This window comes from Ovis aries, chromosome 25, assembly GCF_016772045.2.
Source record: "Ovis aries strain OAR_USU_Benz2616 breed Rambouillet chromosome 25, ARS-UI_Ramb_v3.0, whole genome shotgun sequence".
NCBI classification, from domain to species: domain Eukaryota; kingdom Metazoa; phylum Chordata; class Mammalia; order Artiodactyla; family Bovidae; genus Ovis; species Ovis aries.
This window is the reverse complement of record NC_056078.1, coordinates 42,018,856-42,046,777: the sequence shown is the minus strand read 5'-3', so window position 1 is coordinate 42,046,777 and position 27,922 is coordinate 42,018,856. Positions and strand designations below refer to the sequence as shown.

The window sequence follows — 27,922 nt, the reverse complement described above, 5'->3', positions numbered from 1 at the left end:
TCTGAAATATCTCTGTACGCAGAGGAACCTGTGAGCAGAGCCACAGCGTCGGCTCACAGGAGAGCTGCTTTCCGTGGAAGGGCCCCCAAGATGTGCGGGCTTCAGGCACCAAATGGGCAGGAGCGCCCCCAAAATGAGAGATTTGATATTTCAGAAGAGCAACAATACAAACATCATGGGAAATAATTGGGCTTTATTATTTATTAGATTTCTTCATGCTTATTTCAAGGGTGGGTATTTCTTTTGTCTTCAGCTACTTATGTGTAGTGGGTGGGCTGCTTTGCTCTTCTCATGGAGAATGGTCTCTTAAGTCTCATTGTCAGGTCAAGGGTAAAAGTATTGGCAGTGTGACTCCCATTAAGGCGAAAAGGAAAACAAATGAGCCAATATGGGTCCTTTCTGACATTCCCTGAACAGTTTATTTTCCCTCCTGCCTTCCACAAGAAGTCTGTGGCAAACCAACCAGCCATTTAACCAAAGAGATATTTAGGAACTGCTGTGACAGAGACATCCATGGTAGCAGTCACCAGCCAGTGATGGTCCAGCCTCGTGTGAAACATGGCATTCTCATAGAGACATCCCTTGGGCTTCCCTGGTGGCTCAGACAGTAAGGAATCCGCCTGCAATGCGGGAGACCTGGGTCCCATCCCTGGACTGGTAAGATCCCCTGGAGAAAGGAATGGCAGCCCACTCCAGTACTCTTGCCTGGGAAATCCCATGGACAGCTACAGTGAGCTGTAGTCCATGGGGTCACAAAGAGGCAGACGCGACTGAGTCTAAGACTAACCACGTAGGGATGTCCATTCTGTGTGCGCCTTTGGAGGAAGGTCCTCTGATGTTGTCATCTAATCCCATTCCTTTGGGATGTCAGTCCCCTTATCCGAGTCATCCCTCTAGACTAAAAGCCTGACTCTGTAGCAAAATCTGTGAAGCACAGTGGTAATCTGCACCCTACAGATGAGCAACGCTGCTCATATTCAGAGCTAAGCCAAGGGAATGTTTGTGGCAGTGCCCTCATAGAGCTTCCCCATAACCAGCGGAAGAGTTCGGGCCATCAGCAAGCTTCTTTCACTTCCATCCCTTGGTTTATCCAATCCCTGGACCCAACTTGCAGATGACGTAGCAATTCAGAGTGGAGGAAATCAGCCCAGACTTTGCTGAGTCACACCTTTGTGTGTTTCCCATGGATGAATAATTTGAGAATAACAGTAGGGGAAAGGCCCTCTGAGACAGGGAATGGAAGGAAGCCAGAACATCACCAAGCAAGAGCAGTTGGAGCTTAGTCCTCCTGGGGACTCTGGAAGGCAAAGTAGAGCTAGCCCACCCAAGGGGCAAAGAGATATTTAGGAACTGCTACGACAGAGACATCCGTGGTAGCAGTCACCTTTGCCGGGTGTATATCCATCAGCTTCTACCAGCCATTGGTAGGGGGCTAGTCCTGGGGTTTGCTGACCTGTGGGCACTTCCAGCCCCACAGCATACAGGCAGAGCTCGTCACAGCCATCCTAGAAAGCCTTCCAACAGAGGATGTGGGCTCTAGGAGACTGTCAGACTAGCAGGCGAGCCGGCGTGTATACCACCAAATGGACTTGGTAAAACTGTTATTGAGCTCACCCATTGGTTTCCTAAAGAAGTTAACTTCAAACTCAGCTGCACATTGAATTACTTTCGCAATAAAAGTCTCTCTGGACACGCTCTATGGAGATTTGTATTTCAGAAGACATTCTGAGAAGCCTCCATATCTTTCTCCAGAGCACCATATATGATTCTGAGGACCTCAGCTTCCACTGTTTCTTTCCCACCAAACACAGCCACTTACCGAAGTAACACTTTGAGCAGCAGAGGGTAGCCCTCCCCGGTCTCAAACTCCAGGAACAGAGCTGAGGAGATGGGATAGGAGTCCTTCACAAAGCCCAAGACAAGGCTCACTACCTCGCTCACCTCAGGAGCGGGGAGGGTGTCAACAAGCCTGGAGAGGTTCTGGAGGGAGATCTTGATGCAATCCATGGCTGTAGGCAGAAACACACCCATGCTGAGCTCAGAGACAATGGCTTCGCTGCATGCCCATTCCCTCCCCACCTGATTGTAAGCTGTATGTCAAGATGTGAATAAGAATTCATCTAAAATGCTTCTGCTGACTCTTGGATCAAGAAGCTTCCTCTCTGAGAAGTGTCATCCTGAGAGCCACACTCTGGGGCCCAGATGGAGAGTAAGTGAAAAAGGGAGAGGATGAAAATCTCCTAGCCCTCCGCCCCTAATTCCCAGCATGCAGCGGGATCCAGGTCCTTTAGATAACAAGAGGCAAGACACAAGACCTGAGTGTCACAGGAGACCTTAAGGAAGCAATGCTGTGCAGAAATCAGCTTGATGAAAAGTGCAGGGAAGGATATATGAACACGTGGGAAGACGAAGGGCAAAAAGAGGGTGTGTTTCAGCTACTAAAGAATCCAGAGGGTTGGAGCCTGGAAGCGTGATCCACAAGGTAGAGGGAGGAAGACGGTCCATCTGGTGTGTGGCCTGCTATGGAACGCACTGTTTACCCCAGAGCTGTGAGAAGCCAGGGGAAGAACTGAGTCACAGAAAGATGCCATTGGGTTTGCATTTTGATGGATCACTGTTTTTAGGGCTCTTTTGTCAGGAGAGGCCTCTTCTGAATGCCAGGAAAGCCACACCAGTGTTCAGGAAAAGCGTCTCTCAAAATTTGAGATAAGGCATGTTCAGTCCCTCACCTGCGAGGCCACAGACACAATCCCAAGACCGCATGCTGTGCAGGGCAGCACTGAGAGCTGCCGGCTTGGCAGGGAGACACCAGCCTGGCACTCACTTCCTGACCTTCTCCTCAGCCTGTAGGCCCGTGGAAAATCCTCATTCCCCTGCAGGGGCCCTGGGCACAGGACTCTAGGTGACTGGATCTCCGTAACATGGTGTTTTTTTTTTTTTTTTTTTTTCCAGCTGAGAATAATGACTATAGTGAGAGACCCCTGGCACCAAGGCAGGCAGCTTTTCCTCAGGAGCCTCTGACTCCAGTCTGTGAGGGGTGCCTGGGTTGCTGAGCTCCTCAGGCCTGGCTCAGCCCTACACTATTACCACTGGACCATAGCTTCATCGGGAAATTTCAGTCATGGAACTGGGGATGATGCGTTATCCCAGGGCTCAGTTACAGTAAGAGGGGGGACTTGTATGTGCCCAGCTCTCAGCCCCTGACACCCTCTATTATAAGGGGTCCCAGAAAGAAGACAAGTCAGGGGACAAGTGCTCGGGGACCAGCAGGTCACATTGGCAGGCTCAGATCCCTTGGAGTTAACCCAAGAGATGGACGGTTGTGTTCCTAAGAGGCACTTTAGCTGGTGAAGCTGAACAACGGTGGTGGGAAGGTCAGCTGAAGACTTTTGTCAGAACCTACTCATCCAAGTTATCCTTGCAGAGCCTCCCTCCCTGTCCCACAGTGGGCCAGCACCGGAAAGGAGGCCAATACATTTTCCCAAGATTCTGCAGGCCACAGTGGTGTCCGTGGTTCCCAGCATTACTCGAGTCCTTGGGAAACAGATGATGCTAAGGGAAGTCCTGGGACAGCTAGAAGAATTGATTCCCTCAGGGTGCAACCTTGGATCACAGCCAAGTAATGATTCTGGGATGCTGACCAATGGGGCGCCCACTGCCAGGTGCTGTCTGAGGGCTTCAAATATGCCAACTCATTAATGCATCCCAGCAATCCAGTGAGATCAGCGGGACTGTTATCTCCATTTTACAGACAAAGGATCTTGAGCATACAGGCAGTAAAGCGCTCAAGGCCACTCAGCTAAAGGGACAGGGCAGGAGGCTACAGCCTGGCTGTCTAACCTCAGAAAGTCCTTAACTTTTACGCACACTGTCCAGAGCAGAGCCTAAGGCACCAGAATTGGCATCTCGGGTTTAATATGTGATTCTCTTCTTCACTAGCTGGGGAGCCTTGGCAAATTCTTCTATCACGCTTAATCATCGGTTTCCTCACTACAAAATGGCATTAATCGTCAATATCTAGCTCAAAAAAATTAGATAATATACAAATGAGCTCAGCATAGTGTGTGTTTGGCAGTATGTGTAGTAAATAAGTTGCCCTTTCCCTCCCGCTTCCAATGGACCATCGAAATGAACAGTAAGAGCCCTGTCATGAATGGATCCAAGCAACACAGGGTCACCTACTAGACAACTGGACATCAGTGAAAACCCTGTTTGTTCATCTCTTTTTGGACCCCTGGAATCTGTGCTAATGCTGCCAGGGCATGCCAGGGTCTTATTCTAGAAAATGTGCCCACAGACCGTCCCTGGTCTCCAGGGTCATACCCTGCAGGTATTGGATGACGCCGACGTTCTGGGCCTTGGAGATGGTCTTCAGCACGCAGAAGGTGGGCCCCTTCCAAAAGTAGCAGCTGTGCTCCCGAAGACATGTCGTGGCAATCATGAGAGACTGGAGCTCATTTCCTGAGAGAAGTCCCTCCAGACCCTGAGCCTCACCGCAAATGTTGAGCAACATCTGAGGGGGGAAAATACAAAGTCTCTGGTTAGGAAGCCTCCTTCCTGTAATGAATTTGTACCTTACTTTTCCTTGTCTCAGCCGGAGAGATAGAATTGTGGCTGATCACCCTCTGCCTGAGACTGGCATGGTCAACAGCCACCTATAAAAAGGTGGCAGGGCTAAAATGTGGACTCCTAACCCAGTACAAGCAGTGATTATCCTTTCCACATCAGAATAACACAAGAGTGTTTGACTTAGAGAGGTGTCTTATTATATAGAAATGTAGAAAATGCCACCTGTGGTTAAAATACAGAATTAACGGTGCGATTTAAAAAGAGAGCTGTGTTCCTGAATCCCCGGCTGGCACTCAGCCTCTACTTCTCTGTAAGATTACGAGCGTTATCCTGCAACCTCCTAGCTGGACTTCTTGCCCCCACCCATCCCATGTTCCTATGGTTACCTCCTGAAAGCCTACTGTGCACTGGCACGGAAACCAAACACCCTAATATGGCTCCCAGAGTTCTGCATGGCCCAGCCCTGCCTCTCCCCTCATGTTATCCTGGGCACTCTCCTTGTGGCTCTTGGTGGTCTTGCAGGGACCCTCTTCCACTTTGGCGAACATGGAAAGCTCCTTCTGTCCAAATCCTTGAGCCCCTTTTTGCACAGTGACGGAGGCTTAGCTGGACAGTCATGGAAGTGGGGACAGACGCGCTTTTCTGGTCTCCCCTGAAGATGGCCGGTGATTGTGGCCACGCAACCCTTCACTTGGCCAGCCGTTGCTTCTCCTCTCCTGTCTCCTCCCCCTTCACATCTCCATCCCAACCTTCAGCTCCCTGGTTCAATGCCATTTCCTCCGAAGTGTCTCCGTTTATGCTCAACCATAAGTCAGGTCCCCTGGCTCTCATTTCCCAGCACATCTCTCAGTTTTCCATGAGAGCATTTAAAGAACTGGACCCTGCTCCTCTATTCATGCAATTGGTCTCCCCAGTCGGCTTCTCCATCTCTCTGTCGCCCCTACGAGAGGGTGCGGGTCTAGTACAGAGATGCACCCAAGAGGAGCTCTGTACAGTTTTGCGGAGTGAAAGAAGGAAGCTCTGAAAAGCCTTGAGGTGGTATCGCTGTGGCTCACATTCTGTCCGTACGTAGAGAGGACAGCTGAAGACAGGGCTGCATTAATTGCCTGCAGAGCACGTGGAGACCACACAGTGAAGACTTGTTTACGTACCCAGTCCTGTGTCCTGACCACCACTGAAGATATGACTTATATGTGGGCAAATGAGGCCTACATTTCTAACAAGCGAAGCTTAGGGGACACCCGGCATAAGTGGAATCCGGCAGAACTCATGAGATGCCCACTGGTAATGAGGATTCTGGCTTGAGCATTGGTCTAAAGTGGGCGCGGCTGTGAACGTGCACGTTCAGGGGCCAGCTGCACGGGCAGTTCCCAAATGGTCCTGTGTACCTGCTCCGTGTGATACAAAGAGAAGGCAGACAGACAGTACCCCGCCTCCGCTGGAGAGGCCGGAGGAGTTTTCTGGAGAACACAGCACGCCAGCAGCTGAGAAAGCAGAACTCGTCAGTAAAGGGGAGAGAGGTGAGAAGTTGCGTGAAAAGCCTCTGCCAGTCGGAGAAGATAGGAAAGACAGGTCATAACATGAGCACACCACAGGGGATAGTGGCCTGAGATGGCGTCTGAGAGGAGAGATGGAGGTGGCCCCACAGAGTGGGTAAACGCAGCCTCAGAAGCCAGATTCCCAGGTTCCAATCCCTGCCCCCATCCGCCTCCTCTATGACCCTTATTGTTGTTGAGTTGCTAAGTCACGTCCCACTGTCTTGTGACCCCACGGACCATAGCCTGCCAGGCTCCTCTGTCCATGGGATTTCCCGGGCAAGAATACTGCAGTAAACTCCCATTGCTTCCTCCAGGGGATCTTCCTGAACCCACGTCTCCTGCTTGGCAGGTGGATTCTTTGCCACTGAGCCACACTTGGACTCTGGACCCGTGTTTACTCACCGTACTTTAGATCATGTTGAATAAAGATGACAATACCACGCACATCCTGTGATGAAAGACAGGACTCAGGGAGGTGATGGGTGTAAGCTTATGGCACAAGGCTGGTACATAGCAAGTACTTACAGAGTTACACAAGGGGAGCTTAGCGAGTTTGTTCTCAGAGGTGCAGGGGCCAGAGACAGGAGGTTCCAGGTGCCCAGGAAGGTGGGCAGGACCCTAGACCACAGACTGGAGGACAAGAAGTTGGTGCAGCCAAGCAGAGGGGGAAGAGAAGCACAGTGTTCTGAAAGAGAACAAGGGCAACACAGAGATACAAGGAGGTGGAGAGAAACTCTGTCTTCCAAATGCACGGGATTCCGCAGCATTTGCAGAGCCTAGGGGTGAAGGGGTGAGCTGGGCCCTCCAGGAGAACAGAGGAGGCTCAGAGCTAGGGGAAGAGAGAGACCAGAGGAGGTTGGAGAAGCAGGTTGGAGGACCAAGAAGAAGCTTGGTCTTGGCCCAGGAAGTCCAGCCCTCCCCCCACTCACCTGCACAAACATCCTCTGAACTTGAACATCACTCTCAGGAAGCTCATCCTTTTCCAGAGGAAAGACAAAGAACAGGTAGAGGCACTGGAGGAGCAGGGCTAGGAGCCCAGACTCAGCGACTCTGCCCAGCGTCTCCTGCAAGGGAAGTTCAGACGTGGCCAGGGCTGCAGAGCGCAGCTCCGGACCCAGACAGGAGAGGCCATCCAGCTCGCTTCTTTCAGCCCCGAACTTGGGGAAGCCACTTCCTCTCTCTGGGCGACACATTCTCAATTAGGAATGGAGACAATTTTAGGGCCAGTGGGACAGCTGTGAAGATTAAGTTTACATAAAGCGTGTATTACGTGCTAGGTAGACATATCTTTTACATGATAGAGAGATGACAGGAAGGAAGGGGGAGGGCTGCTGCGGAGCAGAAATCAAGGGCATTCCTGGCAATCACACCGCTGATTTTGACAGGTTTCCTCCTGATGAGGAAACTGGAAACTCAGTCAGGAAGAGGTGGCAGAGAACAAGTTCAAGCATCTGAATTAAGGACACGATCAGGGCCCTTTCCATCCCCTTGCTCAGATCCAAGACCTCAGCTTGACCCAAACAGCCCTATAGGTGAGGACCAATAACCCAGAGAGCCACACACCTCAACAGCCCCAGGGCTGCCAGACAGAGAGGAGACAAGGAGTCAGAACAGAGGGATCAGCCCGAGTGTGCAGCGCCACACGGCCTCTCTCCGCGGGCTCTGCCTGCAGCTCCGCCACTATTACCGCACTGCAACCTCTGCACACGTGCGCACATACATGAGCGTGAGAGAGCACGTGTGTGGCTAATATAAAGTACGCAATATCCCACCCCATGGGCTAAGCTCACAGACACGGTGGGTACGTTAGGAAAGGGAAAGGAAGAATGTACAGTCTGGGCCAGCTCCAGGCTGCTGCTGCCCAAGGGTTTTCACTGCAGGGAGGGTCTGCCCCCTGTACTGGGCACATGAGTGCGTGGCCGCACTCAGGGTGTCTCTTCCTGTGCTCTGAACTGCACCATCTCCCCAGAAAGCCAACTGCTTACTCTCTCGCTGCTTTGGAGGCAGACTCCTCCCAGCAGAAAGCAAGGCTTTAGGTTAACTTATACTGCTCACGCTGAAAATAGGCCTTCCTCAGGGGGTGACGAGCCCCCACCTTGTGCTCCAGGTCACTGTCCCAGATGGTGGTCCAGGCGGTTCACAGAGAGGAAATGTCAGGTGGGTGGTCCTCCCGCTGGTGAGCAACTGTTTGCCGTGCTCCTCTCCCGCTTCCTGGTGCTATCTCCAAATGCCCGTCAGATGCCCGTGTTCACCATTAGCCAGAGGGCAGCCACCACTCCAGCCTGGTTCCCTGCTGTTCCTAGTCTGGGCACCAGGACACTCACAGTGGGCGCTCTCACTAGACAGAGGAGCCTCTGGACCTGCCCTGCACAGGACTTTGGGTCATTTATGCTGATGGCCACAGCTTCTGGGGGCTGCTTCTGCCTGAGAGGCCACCAGTCATCGGCAGAGCACTCCCACGGCGGGATGAACACAGCCAGGACGGGGCCTGGATGGTAAGAAGGAATAGCAGCCGTTTTCATCTCCGGTGCGGCTCTGGGCAGGTGCCCGCAGGCCTGGCTCCTTTAGTCTGAGTTCAGCAGGAGGCAGTAAACAGCAGTGGCTCAAAGCATCAAGTCAGAGAGGCTGCACACCATAGGCAAACCTGATCGCTGTCCCCAGTGCAGCCTCGCTGTAATCTGACTCCTGGGGTCCTGGGAGGATTAACTGTACAGAGCACGGCATGCACCCAGCCCTGCCCTGACACACAGGAAATAGAGTCTGCACACCTCACCCATCACTGATCCTCACACTAAGCCTAGAGCAGAAGCATTCTTATCTCTAATTTTAAAAGTAACAGCACAACAGAGATGCAAAGAAATCAAATCATTTGTTCAAGGCAGCACACGAGGTGAAAAGGCAGGATGTGAATAGGCAGGATTTCAGACTCTGAAGCCCCTGTTCTTTATCCAAGTGGCGCAGAGGAGGAAAAGCAATCAGTCAGTTTCGTGGAAAGAAAGCACCCTTGAGAAATTCCACTGCCCTGTGCTGGGACATTGGTGAGAAGTGCCCAGCCAGGGAGGTGGGGCCAGTGGGGCCTGGAACTTACGGAATCTGTCCCCGTGAGCACGTACATCGACTTCAGGAGTAGGTAACCATCCTGATCCACGTCCGCGTCTCCCTTCCATTGCAGCAGCTTCCCAGCTGCTACCCGTGCTTGCTCTGGCAACAGTGGAGAGGAGAGAAAGGTCACCAGCAGGGCAGTGCAGTGGCCAGGTCACCCGGCTCCTCCCACTCGGGCCCCTCTCTCCCTAAGGTTTGCCTCAGCTCCCTCACGGCAAGTCCACCTCTTGCACGCCCGGCAGTGATGCCTGTATCTATACCAAACATTTCACACTCTGTCATCATTAATCTCCTTGGAGGGCAGCTTTTATTATGCCATCGTCCCTGTTCAACAACCATCAGTGACTCCCTATTGCTAAATAATAAGAACACGCTCCTCAGCAATTGGACTTGCCATAATCCAGTGTCTTCTCCCCGCTTCCTATGTCACACAGCCCCTTCTGTCGCAGGGATTCCTCCATCTACACCATGCTCAAGCTATTCCTTTCCCCTGGAATCTCCTTCTGCTCTCAGCCTCATAGCCCAGGCTCTGGGGGTCCACCTCCATGAAGGGAAGCATGTGAGTCAGGAGACCTGTAGCAGGAAATCTGCTTGGCTTTGGTTGTATGTGTGTGTGTGTGTGTGTGTGTGTGTGTGTGTGTGTGTGTGTGTGTTGGGGGGGGGCAGCGTGTGTGTGTGTATGTGTCTGTGTATATATATCACACACATATAGGGTAGGGTCAGTGGTGTGAGTGTGTGCATCTGTGTGCCCCTCCCAAGAGCAGCAAATTTTCCCAAGTTCCCCTTCTCTTCCCTCTTCTGGCCTTTTCTTTTGTTCTCCAGGGTCCTCAAGGTCAGAACCTGGCCTGCTGTACATGTTCAAAGGCTCTACTCTAACTCCCCTAGAAAGCAGAGAGGGGCTTAGCCAGAGGCCTGGGAGGGGCCCGCAGAGCTGCTTTGCGCTCCATGAAGTTCTCCAGGACAGCTCTTCTCTTACCTGCAGGCTTTCCCACAAGCGCCTTCTGTATTTCTTGGGCAAACTGGTTGGAAACATCTTCAGCCAGCCTTTGAAGACTGGGAAAGCAGATGATCCCCACGGAGTGTTCCCAGGCCTGAAGCGCAACATGCAGGATTCACTCAGTGATGTCAAAGCTACAAAGCCAGGCATCAGAATCACCGCCCTGCCAGCCTAAGTCGCTTTCTCGGGTTCACAGAAAGCCGCTAAATCACCCACCCTCCAGCTCCTGCTGTCTCTCTACACTAGTACCTAGGAATTCTTCAACTCATACTGAGATCCAAACACGCCCAGCTTTGACTCTGGACATCTCCCCTGAACTCACACTCCTGAAACACCAAACACGCTTTACTGAACCCGCTGCCTTCCCCCCAAACCCAATGTTTCTTGTCTCAGGGAATGGCCGCACCGAGCACTCACCTTCTCTGTAGGAAATTCCAAGAGGGACTCTCTAGGTCCCTCCTCCCTCCCCTTCCTCACCATCACCTGCTGGGTCTCCCTGATTCTCCCCTTACACTCCTGTCAAACCTCATGCAAATATTTTAGTTTGGTAGTGCAAGTATTTCTTTCAGATAAATTCTGAAAGATAGAATTGTAGATTTTAAAAAGTGGGATTTTCAATTGCTATTCAGTCGCTCAGTCGTGTCTGACCCTTGGGCCTTGACCCTTTCGTGCAAACCCATGGGCCGCAACACACCAGGCTTCCCTGTTGTTCCCTATCTCCTGGAACTTGTTCAAACTCATGTCCATTGAGCCAGTGATACTATCCAATTAAAAGAGTGTTTTCTTCCCTTTTTTTAAGCGATTTGGTACCTATTACTAACTACTAACTCACTCTCCAGAAAAAGTTTACCAGATTAGCCTCCAAGGGCTCCCTGGAAAAGGGCTGATTTCTCTCCACCCACACCAACATCGAGCACTATGGTGCTGTTTCATCCTAAATAAGAAAACTTACAGAAGAAAAAATATCTCATTTCAGTTGCAATCTTTGGGTAACTAGAGTGGATGAACACTTTTAATGCCTTTTGAATTGTCTGTTCTTACTTTTAGCCTATTATTCTGTTGGGTTTTTCATTATTTTCTTATTTATTTTAAAAATCTTTTTATGTACAAAAATCATTAACCTTCGGTCTATAACATTATCTCAATTTTTCGGAATCTGTCATTTCATCTTTAAATGTGGTATTGCTTGGTAAACTGCACAGAAATCTGAAATTCCTATGAAATGAAATTTCTCAGTCCACTCTGTTACTTTCTGGATTTAGTTCCAAGCTTAGGAAATCCTTTCCCAGTCCAACTTGTTGCTGTCATTGTTTTTAGTCTCCCATTTCTTTTAATTTCCTTTAAATCCTCTCTTATCTGTCCCTTTCATCTCTATCCAATCTGGTCTTCTTCTTCTTTTTATTATTATTATTATTTTAATTTTTATGTTTACTTTATTTTACTTTACAATACTGTATTGGTTTTGCCATACATTGACATATATGGGGAGGGAGGTGGGAGGGGGGTTCATGTTTGGGAACACATGTACCACCGTGGTGGATTCATGTCAATGTATGGTGTTCTTTCTCCTCAGACTTTCTCTGATTATTGTTTAAAATACTATTTAATAGAAGGCTTACAATTCTGCCTGGGATGCCAGGCTCGCTCCAGAATTTCCTCCAGTTTCCATAGTAATCCTGTTCCCAGGTCTGCTTTGCATGTTTCCTTTCCCTTTGTTCTCCCGTGTCATCACAGGCTGAGTACAGAGCAGAGTGACTATCCTTGGCCCCAAACTTGAGTTCCTGGCAATTCCTGACCCCAGGTTCCCACCAGGGAGGTAAGCTGTTGTGTGCATTCCTGGCAATTAGCGGCCACTATGAAATGCAATTTGCTAGACTGTCGTCCACCGCTCCCACTCACCAGCCATGTGAAATTATATTCCTTCCCAAAGGCCTGACCAATATTTTTTAAAGCTGAGATCCTTCTTCTAGAAAGGGTAAGAAAGACACAAAATTGCTAAAGGGAAATCATTCTCAGTGTGTTTCCTTGCAACAGATACTATGTTTGTTTAAAAGTAAAAACCTTTAAAACTCTTCTTGATATAAAAAGGCACTACATACAAAACAAGGACGCAGACTGCAGATTGGGAGGAAATATTTGTAATGCATGTAACTGACAGAAGGCTGGTATTTAGACCCCTATAAATTAATTTTTTAAAAGGCTGATTTTTTAAAAACAGGCAAATGAAGCAACAAACAACTTATTGAAAGATAAATAGAAAATTACTAATAATCAGGGAAGTAAAAACTATAACTGCAAGATTATATTTTATACTTTTCTGGTTAGCAGAAATGAAAAATCTGACAATCCCAAATGTAGGGAAAGTGAGGAACCATGAAACCCCCCTACCCTATGCTGGAGAGTTACTTGAAAGAACCTCTTTGAAGAAGCATCTAACATGATTAAATAAAGCTAAGGGGGCACATGTCCAACCACCCAGCAATTCCAGCGCTAGAGAGACGTCTCTAAGCATATCCCTAAACATGCTGGCGTGTGTGCGCAGATGATATGAACAAGAAATAGCTACCCAATGCTATTTTTGATTTGGAAAAATTTAATGTCCATCAGTAGGATAATGAATGATTTGTGACAAATTTATACAAGGCTATCACATAGCACTGAAAAAGAAAAAAGAAACAGAGCTGTGTCAGTACAGATAATCCCAGAAATAGAATGTTGTGGAGAAAGCAAATTGTGAAAGGATATTACAGTTTGAGTCTACAAAAACTTGTGAGACTATACATAAATTACATGATATTATTACTTATGGTTATAAAAATACACCCATATTATTGTATAATTTACACGCAGTTTTATAGGTATCTTAGAATGATACCATAATATACTTTTACAACTTGCTGTCTCTTTATCTATCATTTCGCACAGGGCATGTTAATTCAGCAGGTTGGGAGTTACCGTTGGGAGTGAGCAGGAGGGGAGTAAGTTCTTGAATTTACACACAGGTGGCTTTAGTTTATCCGAAATGCTGTGTTTCTTTTATATGGCTGGTGCATGCGTGCATGCTAAGTTGCTTCAGTCCTGTCTGACTCTTTGTGACCCGGTGGACTATAGCCCTTCAGGCTCCTCTGTCCATGGGATTCTCCAGGCAAGAATACTGAAGTGGGTTGCCATGCCCACCTTCAGGAGATTTTCCTGACCCAGGGATCAAACCTGCATGTTACTTCTCCTGTCTTGACAAGCAGGTTCTTCACCACTAGCACCACCTGGGAAGCCCATATGAGTGGTGAGTACCTGGCTATTTATTTTGATTTGAACAAAACTTTGTATCTGAAATGGTTGAAAAATGTTCAGCCCTATAAATGAACACAGTCACACCTTTCCTTTGTAAATAAAATAAAGCAAATAAACAGCATATCAGAACTTTGCTAAAACTACAAAAACAACTAGGTGAATTTCAAGCACTATTTTACATAGGAGACCTCCAACAAATAATTGATACGTGAATGTATGATGATGGGACCCACATTATGCAGAATAATGGCCAAATGTGTTGCTGGGTTTGTGCCAAATGCTGTGACAAGCACTGACATGCATCGTTTTCACTAATCCATGTAACATACCTTTGGGATTGATATTATTATTATTCCCACTTTACAGAAACTGAGTCAGAACCAGATGGTAACCTGAGATAACCAGTTAAGCAGCAGAGTGAAGAGCTGAATTATCTCACACATACCAAGATAGCATGTGCCTGTCTATGAAATGTATGGCTACTGCCTGGAAACCAGCTATCACCTGGAAAAGTTCATCTCTGGAGAGAAACGTCAGTCCTCCTGGCTGGGAATTTCAGTGGTACCATTATTTCCTTCCCCAGGACTAAGAACTCTATGATATCTTCCTAACAAATGTCTGTGCCTCCTCCCAGCGCTGGCAAACCCTCAAAAGGCTGATTTGCAGGCAGTTGACTCAGAGGCATTGAGATTGTCTTTGAGCAGTGGGACTCCAGGAGGCACTCTACAATAAAGCTAATTGGGCCACTGTGAGCTGAACAGTAATTGTACACTCAGCCAGATTCTCCCAAGGCTCACACTCCTTCCTGGGACCATGATGGCTACTTCTGGAGGCCCCATGAACTCTTTCGGGCCATTGGGGTGCTATTTAATGCACAGAGGCAATCATTTACTGAATGGTACCATGGAGACCCCGAAGAGTTAAGGCAACTTTCAAAAGGAACTAATTTTTTCCCCAAATTGGGATTTGCATGCTGGGAGAATATTGCTCAATATTTTAAAAAATTTTTATTCACTTACATTCTCTGCGCTGCACCATCATGTCTTGCGGCTGTCCCCTCCCATGGAAAAAAGAAGAAGAAAGTGATGCTCTGGTCTCCAGAGCATAAGGAATGACAGCAGCTCTAGAGGAAATGGGAGAAAACCTTGGCTTTGAAAGACAGAGAACCTGGTTAGTTTTCAAGCGTGACTGCCACATTGCTATCTCTTCATTGCTGCAAAGTTTGATGATTTGGCCTTTAAGCAAACTCAAAACATTTCAGAGACTTTACATGAGTTTCCCCTGCTAATTCTCTCCTTTGTAACCAGAAAAAAAAGTGATGCATCAAAAGTTCATTAACATAACAAAAATAGTGTTCCCTGAGAAGGGAATAAACCATGTGGCAGGCCCCACTCTGAAGTGGATTAGGGCCAGAGATGAACAAGAAGGCGTATTTATCCTCACCCTCCCCTCTGGATGCCACACTCGGAAATAACTCTTGGTCACCCTTGTTATTATATTTAATGTTACTTCTCTCTCTTCCATAGTCAGTTGACTCCATGCTGGGTTTATATAAGAATAATTGACTACATCCAACAGTATAAACTGTGTACCACTGGCTGAGCAGTTAGCCTAAGAGTACCTACACACACACACACACACACACACACACACACACACAAATACAACTGACTTAGTTTTAATTCCAATCCCCCAGCACTAGGAAATAAATGGATTCCTGCTTGTGTTACCCACTGTTCTGATTATCTATTGCTGTATAACAAACAAGCCCAAATTGAGTGGCTTAAAATAACAGCAATCATTTATTTTTCTCATGGACCTCCAGTTCAGGCAGAGCTCAGCAGGAACAGCTTTTCTCTGCTTCCCTCAGCTGGGGTGGTGAACAAGGGCTAAGAGATCCGAGACAGCACACTCACATGGCTGGAAAACTGTGCTGGCTATCAGCAGCAGCGCAGCCGCAATGTCAGGAGCTTCGGTTCTCTCCACATGCGCTTTTACTCAGGGCTGCCTGGGCTTCCTCACAGCATGGCAGCTGGGGTCTAAGAGCAAGTATTCCAAGTGACAGGGAGAAGCTACAATTCTCTTGAGACCTGAGCCCAGAAATGTCATTTTTGCCCTATTCAATTAGTCAAGCCATCACAAACCCATCTAGGTTCCAGGGGAGGGGACACAGATGTCACCTCTTGAAGGGAGCAGTGTGAACCTATTATCAGTATCCCTAATCTACCAAATGCACAGAGTTGCCTTTTCCCCCATGTCATCCCACCCCTGAGATTGTCTGTCCCAGACAGGGAGGAATTTTACACTAATTGCCAAGGATTCCCCATCGTCTAGCTGCCTGCTTTCTCTCTAAGTACATATTCTAAGGACAGTCTTCAACAACTACACCTGTGACTCTAGTTTCTCCATCTATTATTGCCCAATATCTATATGCAATGAGAGGATACGAATGGTTGCCTTTTCCCTAAAGCAAAGTCAACGGAAGGCCAACAGGACCTGCCCATATTTGTCAGAGGAAGGCCTTCTCTTGCTCTAAGAGCTTGTGATAGGAAGGTTTCAGAAAGACCAAAGCCCAAGGCTCTTCAATGGTCCATTGAATCCTTCCTGCCAGCACCACTCTGCACCCTGGGAAGTCACCGGCTCTGTGCTGCTTCCTGCGTGATCCAATAAAACCACCTCCTTGTCTGCACCATTCTGGAGTCACCTCCCTAAACAACACAAGTGCAAGGAGTGGCAGTCTTTCTGAACTCAAGGAGACATAGGAAAGTCTTGACTGGCCACTTGCCACTTAGCAACCCACTTGCTAAGAGGGTTCTTTGCAAACAAACTTAAAGAACTCTGTTTTATGGATATACAATTCAGAAGAGAGTTTTTACAAGCTTGATACATTGTAATCCAATGGCCATACTCAGGCTTCATCTACAGCTCAGATTTTATCTGCACTACAACCCCTCCCCCCAAAAAAACACCAACTTCCCACCTTCCCCATGTGCCTTTCTGCTACCAGTTCTTAATTAAGAAGTTTGAGAGCTATAGTTCTGGCAGGATTTTATTGGTCAGAATTTAATAGGAACAGCAGGTTTGTAGACATATGGGCCTTAAAAGAATATAGATTTTAAGAAAATGATAACAAAAAGAAAGAAAGAAAAAGCTGGTGACAGTCTGCCTCTACAGAGCTCATCAGAGGTGGGCTCGAGAGACCCAAAACATAGCAGATTTTGTCAGCAGTTTTGGGGATCATGGTAACTAATGGGATTTCAAGCCGCACACGTGTAGTCAGTTTCCGGGAGACTGGTGGAAAGGGAATGGGCACCATGTCTACGTTCCATGGGCTTCACAATCCTCATCTGATCTCCTCTCATGGTATCCCAGCAAAGTGGCACTGATTCCACTCTACAGATGAGGAAACGAAGTCTCAGTAAAATTTAGTAGCTTGCTCAAGGATGCTCAGCTAATCAGCAGTGGAGCTGGGTCTGGAGCCCTGCTGTTTGACTCCAAATCCCATGTATTCAACAACAGGGCCATCGTTCTTCCTGTAATTAGGAAAGGGTTTGGGAAACAGGAACCAATACTGATGTTAGGTTAATAGTGACCACTTGCTATCCATGAGGTCAGTGTGTATATAGGGTCAGGTAGCACAGATCAGTGATGTGGCTTGGGTGTATTAGAGAGTGAGGGACTAGGGTAAACTAAGAGGCCAAGACCATTTTCTGTTTAACGAGGTGCCCCAACCGTCTCCATCCAATTATCACTATTGGAGCTACAAATATTTTCAGAGGAAGTTGAAATCTGAGTCTCACATGAAAACTTTCCACTTTGAAGAAATGGCACCAATTCATTTTTGAATGAATTCAATTTTGAGAGTCCCTTGGACTGCAAGGAGATTAAACCAGTCAATCCTAAAGGAAATCAGTCCTGACTATTCATTGGAAGGACTGAAGCTGAAGCTGAAACTACAAGACTTTGGCCACCTGAAGTGAAGAACTGACTCCTTGGAAAAGCCCCTGATGCTGGGAAAGATTAAAGGCAGGAGGAGAAGGGGACGACAGAGGACGAGATGGTTGGATGGCATCACTGACTCGATGGACATGAGTTTGAGCAAGCTCTGGGGATTGGTGATGGATAGGAAAGCTTGGCATGCTGCAGTCCATGGGGTCATAAAGAGTTGGACATGACTGAGTGACTGAACTGAATTCATTTTTAATTCCTAGAAGCCAAATAAACCATTTTAGGTCCTACTCAGTATCCTCTGTTCTGGACAGTTACAGGTAAAACCTCTATTGGTCTTCCTTACTTTCATAGCACCAGGCCCAAAAGAGATTATAGGAACTCAATAAATAGCTCCTCTGTCCATGGAATTCTCCAAGCAAGAATATTAGAGTGGATAGCCATTCCCTTCTCCAGGGGGTCTTCCCAACTCAGGGATCAAACCTGGGTCTCCTGCATTGCAGGCAGATTCTTTACCATCTGGGCTACTAGGGAAGCCCAAATATTTGTACAACAAAAGAATGAATTCTCAAATCAACAATCTGGAGAGAGGCAAAGAGGTATGAAGCCCTGGCTCTCAGGTGCAGAGCCTTTCATCAGAACTAGGGCTGCTCAGAGGGGTGGGAATGATACAGAGCTATGGCCGAACGCATACGCTTTCCCAGCGACTTGGTGGGTGAGGGGCAGCGATTCTCACATTTTTCCTTTTTAAGGCAAAGTTGATCTGAGAACTGGGTAAAATTGCCTCCCAGAAGTTGGAGTCATCAAAACAGGAAGGGCTAGGAATGAGAAACCTAAGTGGCCTCTCTTTATCTAGTTGCTCTTTTCCAGTATGTTCCCTATGCACCAGTTATCCAATCTGCGAAATGGGATATATGGAACATACTCGTCCAAAACATGGGGAAAATTATGAATTCATAGACAGTAAGTTACTTGGCAATTTTTTACAGAAAGGCATGCCTAAGTATTCAGTGCATCCTATAAATATGATCCCAAGAAAATTCTGAGTCATCTTTGGAAATCATTAAGTATTTCTGGTTAATAGGTTAGAGGAAACATATTAGCAAAGGGATTTCCCAATAAAAATCTACCAAAGCCTCCACCTGGATATCCAGGTCTATTTTCAAATGTGAAAGTATCTCATATGCTCCATACTTTGAATGTAAGTACTGGATTTTGCAATAATATCCCAAAATCAATGGTCAAGCAAAAACTAAATCTTCAAAAAAGATGCTTGTTTAACTCTACAATTAGACTTTAACACACTCAACTCCAAGGCAGACCTCACTAGCAGGAACTTTATTCCAAGACAATAAAGAAAATTCCTTGTACCCAAACTGTTCTCAGCTGCCACCAGCCAGAGTGCCAACCCAGTGGACAGGCTGGGCTTTTCCTGTGTGTCTGCAGCCAAGGAAGGGAATACTGCTCTGCTGCTCCCCACTGATCACATCTCAGTTTGTGTGATTGACGCAGCTTAGGTTCTGACTCTCCCAGGCCCTGGTATTGAGTCTCCAGCCACCCTGCCACTCACATGTCAGGACACGGATTCCTTTCTTGGCTTCCAAAGGAGCAGGTTTCTCCTCTGGCTCCTAAGCAGGGATTGAACAATATCACTGTTGAACAATGTCCTTTTTTAACTAAAGAGACAGTAATACTCAAGAGCCAACTGTCCATCCTTTCCAAGTCCATCCTCACCCTGGATATAAGCTGTGTTGCTATCTTTATTAAATAGCACAACACTCTCCTCTAAGCAACCAATCAGAGACCACTCGTGATGATATTAAAACCACCGACTCCAGCTTCCAATCATCCCAGAAAGGTCCCCAGAGTGCTATATCATCTTTTTACAGTTTCAAAAATTAGAATACCAACCTTTAGGAACAGTGGGAGAAGATTCAACAGGCTCTTCTGTTGTTCAGCCGAGCTCCTGGGAGCCAACTGCTGGTATTCCAGAAACTTCCTTTCTAGCGTCTCCCAGAGGGCAGTGGGGCCGGGGGTCTGCCCTCCTGGTGGGAAATCAGGCTGTGCAGCATCAGGCTGGCCTTTAGTTTTGGAACCTGGATCCTCAGCTCTGTCTTCAGTCTCCGAGACATCTTTCGCCTCCATGCCTCAGCAAAGCAAATCTGAATTAAGAACAAAAGAGAAAACTGAACAGTCCCATCACAACACTTTCTGATGAAGCTGATTGTGGAACGAAATATCATCCTCATTTAGCCCAGTTCCTATAGCAGATGGTTCCTCTAAGAATCTGAAACTGACTAAAATAAGGAACACTTCTGAAGAAAGAGGTTCCAACCTAGATGTGGCTCATACTGACAGTCTAACATTTGCCCTGCACCATCCTGGGCTGTTTACACAGACTCCCTCACAAGAGACATGGGCATTCTTATTTTCTCTGCTTAAGTAAGGAAACTGATGATCCAAAAGGCACCCAGGCAATGAGACATCCAGCTGAAATGTAAACCTTTAATACCAAACTTATTTTTTTTTATTATCTGACACTACTCCTCTTTAAGAATGCTGAGTAAATAGAAAAAGCATGTAAATGTCCCTCGATATTTGCAGAGGCATGTAATTCCATATCTTCTATTTTAACTCCATCACGTGAGACTAAAAGGGTGCAAGTTCTGCATTCTCAGCATTATTAGCTTCACACTCAATACTTTTAGAGAACTTTACCCTCAAAATGACTCTTGAACTCCCCAAGTTAACTTTAAAGAACCTCTCTGTTAGTACACACAAAGCCGATGTTTACAAGCTGGGAAGCCGGGGTCAGCAGGCCTGAGGACAGGAATATAGGCCGTGTGTGCATGCCCAGTCACTCAGTCCTTTTTGACTCTCTGCATGCCCGTGGACTGTCGTCCTCCAGACTCTTCTGTCCATGGGATTTTCCAGGCAAGAATGCTGGCAGGGGTTGCCATGCCCTCCTCCAAGGGATCTTCCCAACCAAGGAGTTGAACCCGTGTCTCTTGTGTCTCCTGCATTGGCAGGCAGATTCTTTACCACTAGGGCCACTGGGAAGCCCATAAAACTGGCCAAAGGCCTATTCACCAGGTCAGTAGCCCTGAGAAAGTGCTGCTATTTGTGCCTGTGACTGTTCGATTGCCAGACTCTGCTGCTGGGGAAGGACAGGCCCCCAGCACAATAGAAGCTTGTCTGTTGTTTGTCTGTCAGGAGTGTAGGAAACTCCGAGCAGAGACCAGAGTGCCAAGGTTCCCTGCAAGACGCCCTTCCCAACCATGATGGCACCATGATGGGCACATAGGTGCCCATCCTGGAATCCAGCCAGCAACTGACAGCCACCAAGCGAGGGATGGCAACCAGACAGATGGACACAGAGGTGGGTCCACAGCGTTCTTCTCTGGGCTAAGAAGCTGAGGAGGCTCATCGTGCTTTATTCTGAGCCCAAACACAGAATCCTTGCAGCCTAGAATTCCCGCTAACTAAAGATCGCATGGCCGAATGAGCCATCCTTTTCTGAAATGTTCTCACCTTTTAGGTACAAAGCTTCTTGAGCCCCTGCTCTTCTTCTATCAAACATACTCTCACACTTCATTTGCAGAAGTCATTTTCTTATATAAAAGTCATGTACATTCAGCATCAAAAATTGGGAAGGAAAAAAAATATCAGGAAGAATATCAAGCAAACATCCAGAAAGTTGACCATTGATACTGAAGCTTTTCTTACAAATATATTGTTTAATAATATCATTGAAACAAACTTTTTTTTTCTTCCTTTTTTTTTAATTTTTATTTTTACTTTATTTTACTTTACAATACTGTATTGGTTTTGCCATACATTGACATGAATCCACCATGGGTGTACATGCCTTCCCAAACATGAACCCCCCTCCCACCCAAACTTTTCATTTGTACTTTTGCTTTCATTGGTTGGTTGGCTGGGACCTCATTGGGGTTTATTTATTTCCATTTGGGGCTTGACCCTCAGTTGCAGAGCTTCCCAGGTGGCTAAGTGGTATAGAAACCGCCGGCCAAGCAGGAGACACAGGAGATGAGGGTTAAATCACTGGGTCAGGAAGATCCCCTGGAGGAGGAAATGGCAACCCGCTCCAGTAATCTTACCTGGGAAATCCCATGGACAGAGGAACCTGGTGGGCTCTAGTCCGCGGGGTCGCAGAGAGATGGACGGGACTGAGATCCCAAGCACTCAGCACCTCAGGGGCAGGTGGCAGCTGCCTCACGTTTCTCAGTCTCAGCACCGTCTCCCTCCTGACCAGGCCCAGGTTCCTCTCTGGCGCTGATTGTTTATTCACTTTTCCCTAGACTCTTCATCCCCCATTCCCGTCTACTCCACCCCACCCAGCCCACCTGCATGACAGCATGGGTCCTTATAAAACACGGCACGATTTCTGAGGGCATCATTCTAATTTCCCCCAATGCCTTTTTGCATCTTTCCTCAACTTACTTTCTCACTCAACATTATGACTTCAGACCTAAGCATGTGGCTCTGTATTTGTCAACCTCGTTTCCTCTAACTGTTGCTCCATGTTACACACTGGGCATCATGTGACTGTTCGACTTGTTCACTCCACAGTGGATGGGTCGATTGCCTGAGACTTCTTGTCCTGCCTCCATCCTGTCCTGGACATTCCCACCAGGCTCCCCTCACGGGGCTGCATGTGACTGGCTCTGGGTACATACACCTAGGCAGGGGTGCTGAGTCAAGAATGTATGTCTCTTGAGTCAACCAAGTACGGTCAACTAAGATGCCTCCAGAAAGCTGGTGCCGAGCCACACTCCCCCACCTCCAAAGGCTCCTCTGCCATCTCCTCCACACCCCTGCTGGACATCACCCTGCTTTCTAATATTTGCTGATCAGATTGAAGTAAAGTGACCCCGCATGCTAATCTGCATCTCTCTCACCAATGAGTCTGAGCATCTCTTTATATGACTCACCGTCTTTCAGATTTCCTCTTCTGAAAATGACCATTCAAAACCTTTGCTTATTTGTCTTTGCCTATCTTTTTCTTGTTGCTTTGAGACAGTATATTCTAAAAATAGATCTTGTGTTGCCTTTAAAAATAGCTAATATCTTCTCTCAATCCATTTCCTCATAAATTAGTTCATGACTTTTTTATGTCACAAAAAATTATCATGACTACTTCCTATGTTGTTAAAAATCCCCTACATCTTCATTTTTAATGGTGTGTAGTGCCTGGAGAACCGTGCTGATCCTTCATTAAACTGATCCCCTACATGTAGGCATGTAAGTCATTTCTAATTATTCACCGCTGTAAGCAACACTGTGATGATAACACTGATGTCTAAGCCTTTTCATCTATTCATGGTTAAATAACAGTTTACATTCCTAAAAGGAAATAGTTACATTCCTAAAAGGAAATAGCTGGATTTAAAGACAGGTAAAATTTTTAGGCTCTTGACACATATTTCCAAACAGCTTTTCCCAAAACACCTCATCAATGTACAGTCTTCCTACCAATCACGTGCCGGATTTGACACTTCCTTAGTTACCTTTTTTTTTTTTTTTCAATTCTTGCTGATTTAGTTTAAAAGCTGATTAAATGGCATCCAACAGGCACATGAGAAGAGGCTCACCATCGCTAATCATCATGGAAATGCAAATCAAATCCACAATAAACTACCACCTCACACCTGTCGGGATGGCTATCACCAAAATGAACACAAACAGCAAATATTGACAAGGTTTAGAGACAAGTAAACCCTTGTAGACTGTTAATAGAAAAGTAAGTAGGTGTAACCTCCATGGAAAACAGTGTGGAGGTTTCCCAAAACCCTGAAAATAGAACTACCTTATAAGCCAGAAATTCCACTGCTGAGAATACATCAAAAAACGAAACAATAATTTGAAAAGATAGATGCAACCCAACGTTCATAGCAGTATCATTTACAGTTGCCAAGATACGGGAGCAACCTAAGTATCTATCAACAGGTCCATGGATAAAGAAGATGCGGTACTATGTACAGCTATACGACTCAGCCATAAGAAAGAACGAGCATTTGGCATTTACGTCAACATGGATGAACCTGGAAGGCATTACACTAAGTGAAGAAAGGCATACAGAGAAAGACAAATCCTGTATGGTATCACTTATAGGTAGAATCTAAAAAATAAAAGCTGAGGCTACCAGCAGGGAGTGGAAGAAAGCAAGACAAGATTGTGGTAGGAGAAAAAGAAGCATAAAGTATTAGGTATAAAATAAGCTGTAAAGATGGGCCTTCCTTGGCAGAGCTAGTGGTAAAGAACCCACCTGCCAACGCAGGAGACATAAGAAACGTGGGTTTGATCCCTGGGTCGGGAAGATCCCCTGGAGGAGGGCATGGCAGCCCACTCCACTATTCTTGCCTGGAGAATCCCATGGACAGAGGAGCCTGATGGGCTACAGTCCATGGGGTCGCAGAGAGTCGGACGCAACTGAAGCAACGTAGCAGCAGCAGCAAGCTATAAGGATAAGTTGCACAACATGGGGAATATAACCAGTATTTTTTAATAGGCATAAATGGGGTATAACCTTTAAACACTGTGAATCGCTGTATCTCTCTGTTGTATCTCACTATGTATTTTGTTAAATGTGTTTTTGTCTGCTTGCTATTCAGTGTCCTTTCAGGCTCCTTGTGGTGGTTTTCTGGTGTCAGATAGATGCCACATGTTCTCATTTCAAAAGCTCCCTGTAGGGGAATCCCAACTGTTCCCCTGGCATGAATTACCCCCAAGAGCTGCATATCCACTAAATGTCAGCTTGGCGAAAGGAGACCGCTGCACCTTCATCAGCTGCTGCTGCTGCTGCTGCTGCTGAGTTGCTTCAGATGTGCCCGACTCTGTGCGATCCCGAGGACAGCAGCCCACCAGGCTCCTCTGTCCCTGGGGTTCTCCAGGCAAGAATACTGGAGTGGGTTGCCATTTCCTTCTCCAAAGCATGCATGCATGCTAAGTCGCTTCAGTTGTGTCTGACTGTGCGACCCCATGGACAGCAGCCCGTCAGGCTCCTCTGTCCCTGGGGTTCTCCAGGCAAGAATACTGGAGCGGGTTGCCATTTCCTTCTCCAGCCTTCATCAGGGGTTGGCATGAAGTAGAAGCTCATAAAATGTTACTATATGAACAAATGAGCAGATGAACCTGCATGCTGGTGGCAGCCAACCTCTCTGTACACAGCCCAGACCTCGCTGCTAATAAGTCCTTTTTCTACTTGGATTTCCCCCAGACTCTGAAAGCCATTATATCTCAATCAAACAGACATTCTCATCATCAACAAAACCAGCCTAAGTCCAGCACAGACATCACAGTACACAGGACGAGGCTACAGTCGATCTAGGCTTGACTGTATCACATAAAAGTCATCTTGGGGCTACATCTGCAGGTGCTGCTAAATGATTCATTCACTAAAAGGTATCAGAGGCCCTGCTGACCCACCACATTTCTAGGATAAGCAGGTGAGAAGAAACAGTGAGTTTCAAGCTGTGAAAATGTGATCCTGGGGAACAAAGCTGGACACCCAGGGGAAATATCAGAGCCCCTCAGATCCCCTCTGAAGTTAAGAAGCCACGTTTACGAAAGCGTTCCCTTGAAAAGACTGAGATTTTCAAAAAAACAAGAATTTCTAACAAAACGGGATCTGGGAATCATGTGGAGAAGTTATCTGACTCAAATATCAAGTTGTGGCCTTCTCTCCTGTCCTGTAGGTCTGCTTCAGTTTTGTTTGTAAAGGGAAGGAACTGGGGAGTAGCCTGTCAAGGCCGTATGAAGCACAGCAAGAAGAAACCATTCTAATCCACTTTGTTATCAGGAGCGTCTTCTTTCCTCTGTAAACAGATGCAGGCACCAGCACAAACTCTGGAGCCAGGCTGCTCCATTTTGAACCTCATGGGCTTAGACCAAGTGAAACCTGTCCCAGGCTCAGTGTCTTCATTTGTGAAATGGGATAATAATAGGGCCCCTCAGAGGGAATGGAGTCAGAGCTCTAGCACGGCATTTATCAGAGCCTTCTCGGTACAGGATTTACCTGCATCCCTTCATGTAATCTTCCTGCCATCTGGCAATGTCACAGCTATCAGCCTTTGTTTGCAGATGGTACTAAGGCTCAGAGCAGAGAAGTGACCTGCCCGAGGTCCCATTGTGAGTCAGTAGCCCAAGTCGGGTCCACCTTGGGTCTATAGACAGCTCTGCAAACCAGAGGCTGAGCTCAAACAAGGACTCACTTAGGGCACAGGGAAGAGAGAGGGGCTTGGCCAGGTACCATGCTAGAAAGTGTTTTGGAGAAGTGGAAGTTTGGAGAGGGATGAAAGGAAAGATGACCTGGCAGGATGAGAAGGCTGGAGGCTACAAGGGGTCTCAGGGGACTCCAGGGAAACACAAGGCCCCACTCTGTGCCAGCAAGTTATTTCCCAGTTCAGGTCAGGCTCAGGGCATGTGACACGTAGCCCAGCTTAGTCATGTCCCCTCAGCATGCCTCACCAGGCAGACTAGAGGCCCTGCCTTTCTGAAGCCTGGATGTGGCTGTGAGAGACAGGCAACTGTGCAAGTACCTGCCCACTCACACTGCCCCCAGGTAGAGGAGGCTGCAGGGCTGAGATGGGAGTCAAAGGCCTAGAGGCCTGTCCCAGCTTGGTGCTGTGCTGCCTCAAGCAAGCTACTTCCCTTCTCTGAGTTGAGGTTTCTCCTTGTTGAACTGGCCCTGGTGATCTCAGTTCCACCCTCTGGCCTTTACACACTGACCGCAGAAGAGATGCAGGCCAGTGAGTCAGTGCAGAAGGGCTGGAGAGGAGCTTGAGTGGGCTGAGAGCCTGTGGGCGTGTGTTGTGAAGGGCGCAGGCCAGCTGCTGTGTAGGAGCCAGATGACGCGTCTGCAGTGACCTGAGAAGGGGAACTCCCTATGACCTCAGGGACACGGGCCGGGAACGTCCATCTACCCTGCACGGATCCCTAGCACTGTCGGAGCTTTATAATGTCTCAGAAGCAAAGCATCCAGGGCACCCTGCTCACAGCTGCTATGCAGGAGGCCAACACCTGCAGCCTGAAGAATCATCCGGGTGACTGACACTTGAGTTGCTAAACCCACCTTCAGCTGATTGCTTCATCCCTGACTTCCTGTGGGATGATTTGCCAATGGGTAGAAGTCTCAGGATGTTATATATGATTTAGCAACCCTTGGAGTTAAAATGTCAGGAAGCTATTCTGGAGGAAATGTGTGGAGGTGTGTGGAGCCACCCTCCAATAGGGTATGTCAGAAGAAACCTGGGACTCACTGCATCCTATGGGGAAGCTCAGACCTAGTGGCAAAGAGTTGCTATGATAAAATTCAAGATGGAAGTGCCCCCCCAACACCATTTCTTGTCAGCCTGTATGACTGTTAACCCTTTCTGGATTTACCATCCACACCAGGGGCGTGGTCCCCAGGCCCCAGCAATGGGGGAGCCTCTAAACCAGGTGACAGAGAGCAGAACAGCAACTTTCCATGCTACTGCTGCAAACGACCTGCATTCCTTTCCATTCAAAAGTCAGGTCCTCATTGTACATCAGCAGATCCAAATGCTGTTGCTCCTGAGTCCACAAGAGCCTGGCCTCAACCTGGAGCTCTCGGGGGGGAAAAAAAATCACAAAACCAATCTTGTTCCAAAAACAAGCGCGGGGTGGGGCTCAGCCTCACTTCCTTCCCCACCATTTCATGTTAACAGGAGAGCTTACAAGCAAATGAAAATGGGGAGGGGTGGACGGAAGTTACAATTACTTGGATGCTCTGTTCAATCCACAGCCTACTGTTAATCAAAAGCACTGAGGAGGATAAGAACACTAGCATTAGAGAAACATAGATTAAAAGCACACTGAGATTCCAGGACGCGTCTGTGAGAATGTCTTTAAAAAAAAAAACATACAAAATCGGTACGTGCTGACAAGGATGGAGGGCAACCGCAACCATCACTCTCGCTGCTGTGAATGCAAATGGTGCGGCCACTTTGGAAGACAGTTCAGCAAGTTCTGAGGAAGTTAAACATATACTCGCCCCTTACCTTCCTGGGTATTCACCCTAGAGGAATGAAAATTTATGTTTATATAAAAACCTATACATGAATGTTTATAGCAGGTCTATTCATAGCTGCCAAAACCTGGAAATACGGCAAAATGTTTATAAGGGGTGAATAGATAAAGGAACATGTATCTCCGTATGGCGGGATGCTTCTCTGCAGTAGAAAGCAGCACACTTTAGACCCACAGCAACCTGGATGGGTCTTGAAGACCTTATGCCGAGTAAGAGGAGCCAGAACCCTACACACTGCCTAACCTCATTTATGCGCCACACTGGAAAAGGCAAAATTACAAGTACAGAAGACAGATCAGTGCTTGCCAGGGATTTCAGATCAGAGGGTGGCTCCAAAGGGCAACGGGAACGTCTGGGGTGGGAGAAAAGTTCTATATCTTGACCTCGGGGGTGGTCACACAACTA

General features: G+C 47.3%; 1 protein-coding gene across 7 annotated transcripts in view; it reads right to left on the bottom strand.

Annotated features, from left to right (window-relative positions):
- The window catches only part of WDFY4 (WDFY family member 4), a 267,801-nt gene that overhangs the window by 221,264 nt on the left and 18,615 nt on the right, over nucleotides 1-27,922 (bottom strand). For all 7 annotated transcript variants that reach the window (XM_042241016.2, XM_042241015.2, XM_042241018.2 and 4 more), the window contains exons 2-7: nucleotides 19,357-19,607; nucleotides 10,186-10,300; nucleotides 9,196-9,308; nucleotides 7,037-7,171; nucleotides 4,324-4,513; nucleotides 1,820-2,009 (exon numbers count right to left, since the gene is read on the bottom strand). In XM_042241016.2, coding sequence (XP_042096950.1) covers nucleotides 1,820-2,009; nucleotides 4,324-4,513; nucleotides 7,037-7,171; nucleotides 9,196-9,308; nucleotides 10,186-10,300; nucleotides 19,357-19,590 — 977 coding nt within the window. In that variant the 5' untranslated portion in view covers nucleotides 19,591-19,607. The remainder of the gene's footprint in view (nucleotides 1-1,819; nucleotides 2,010-4,323; nucleotides 4,514-7,036; nucleotides 7,172-9,195; nucleotides 9,309-10,185; nucleotides 10,301-19,356; nucleotides 19,608-27,922) is intronic.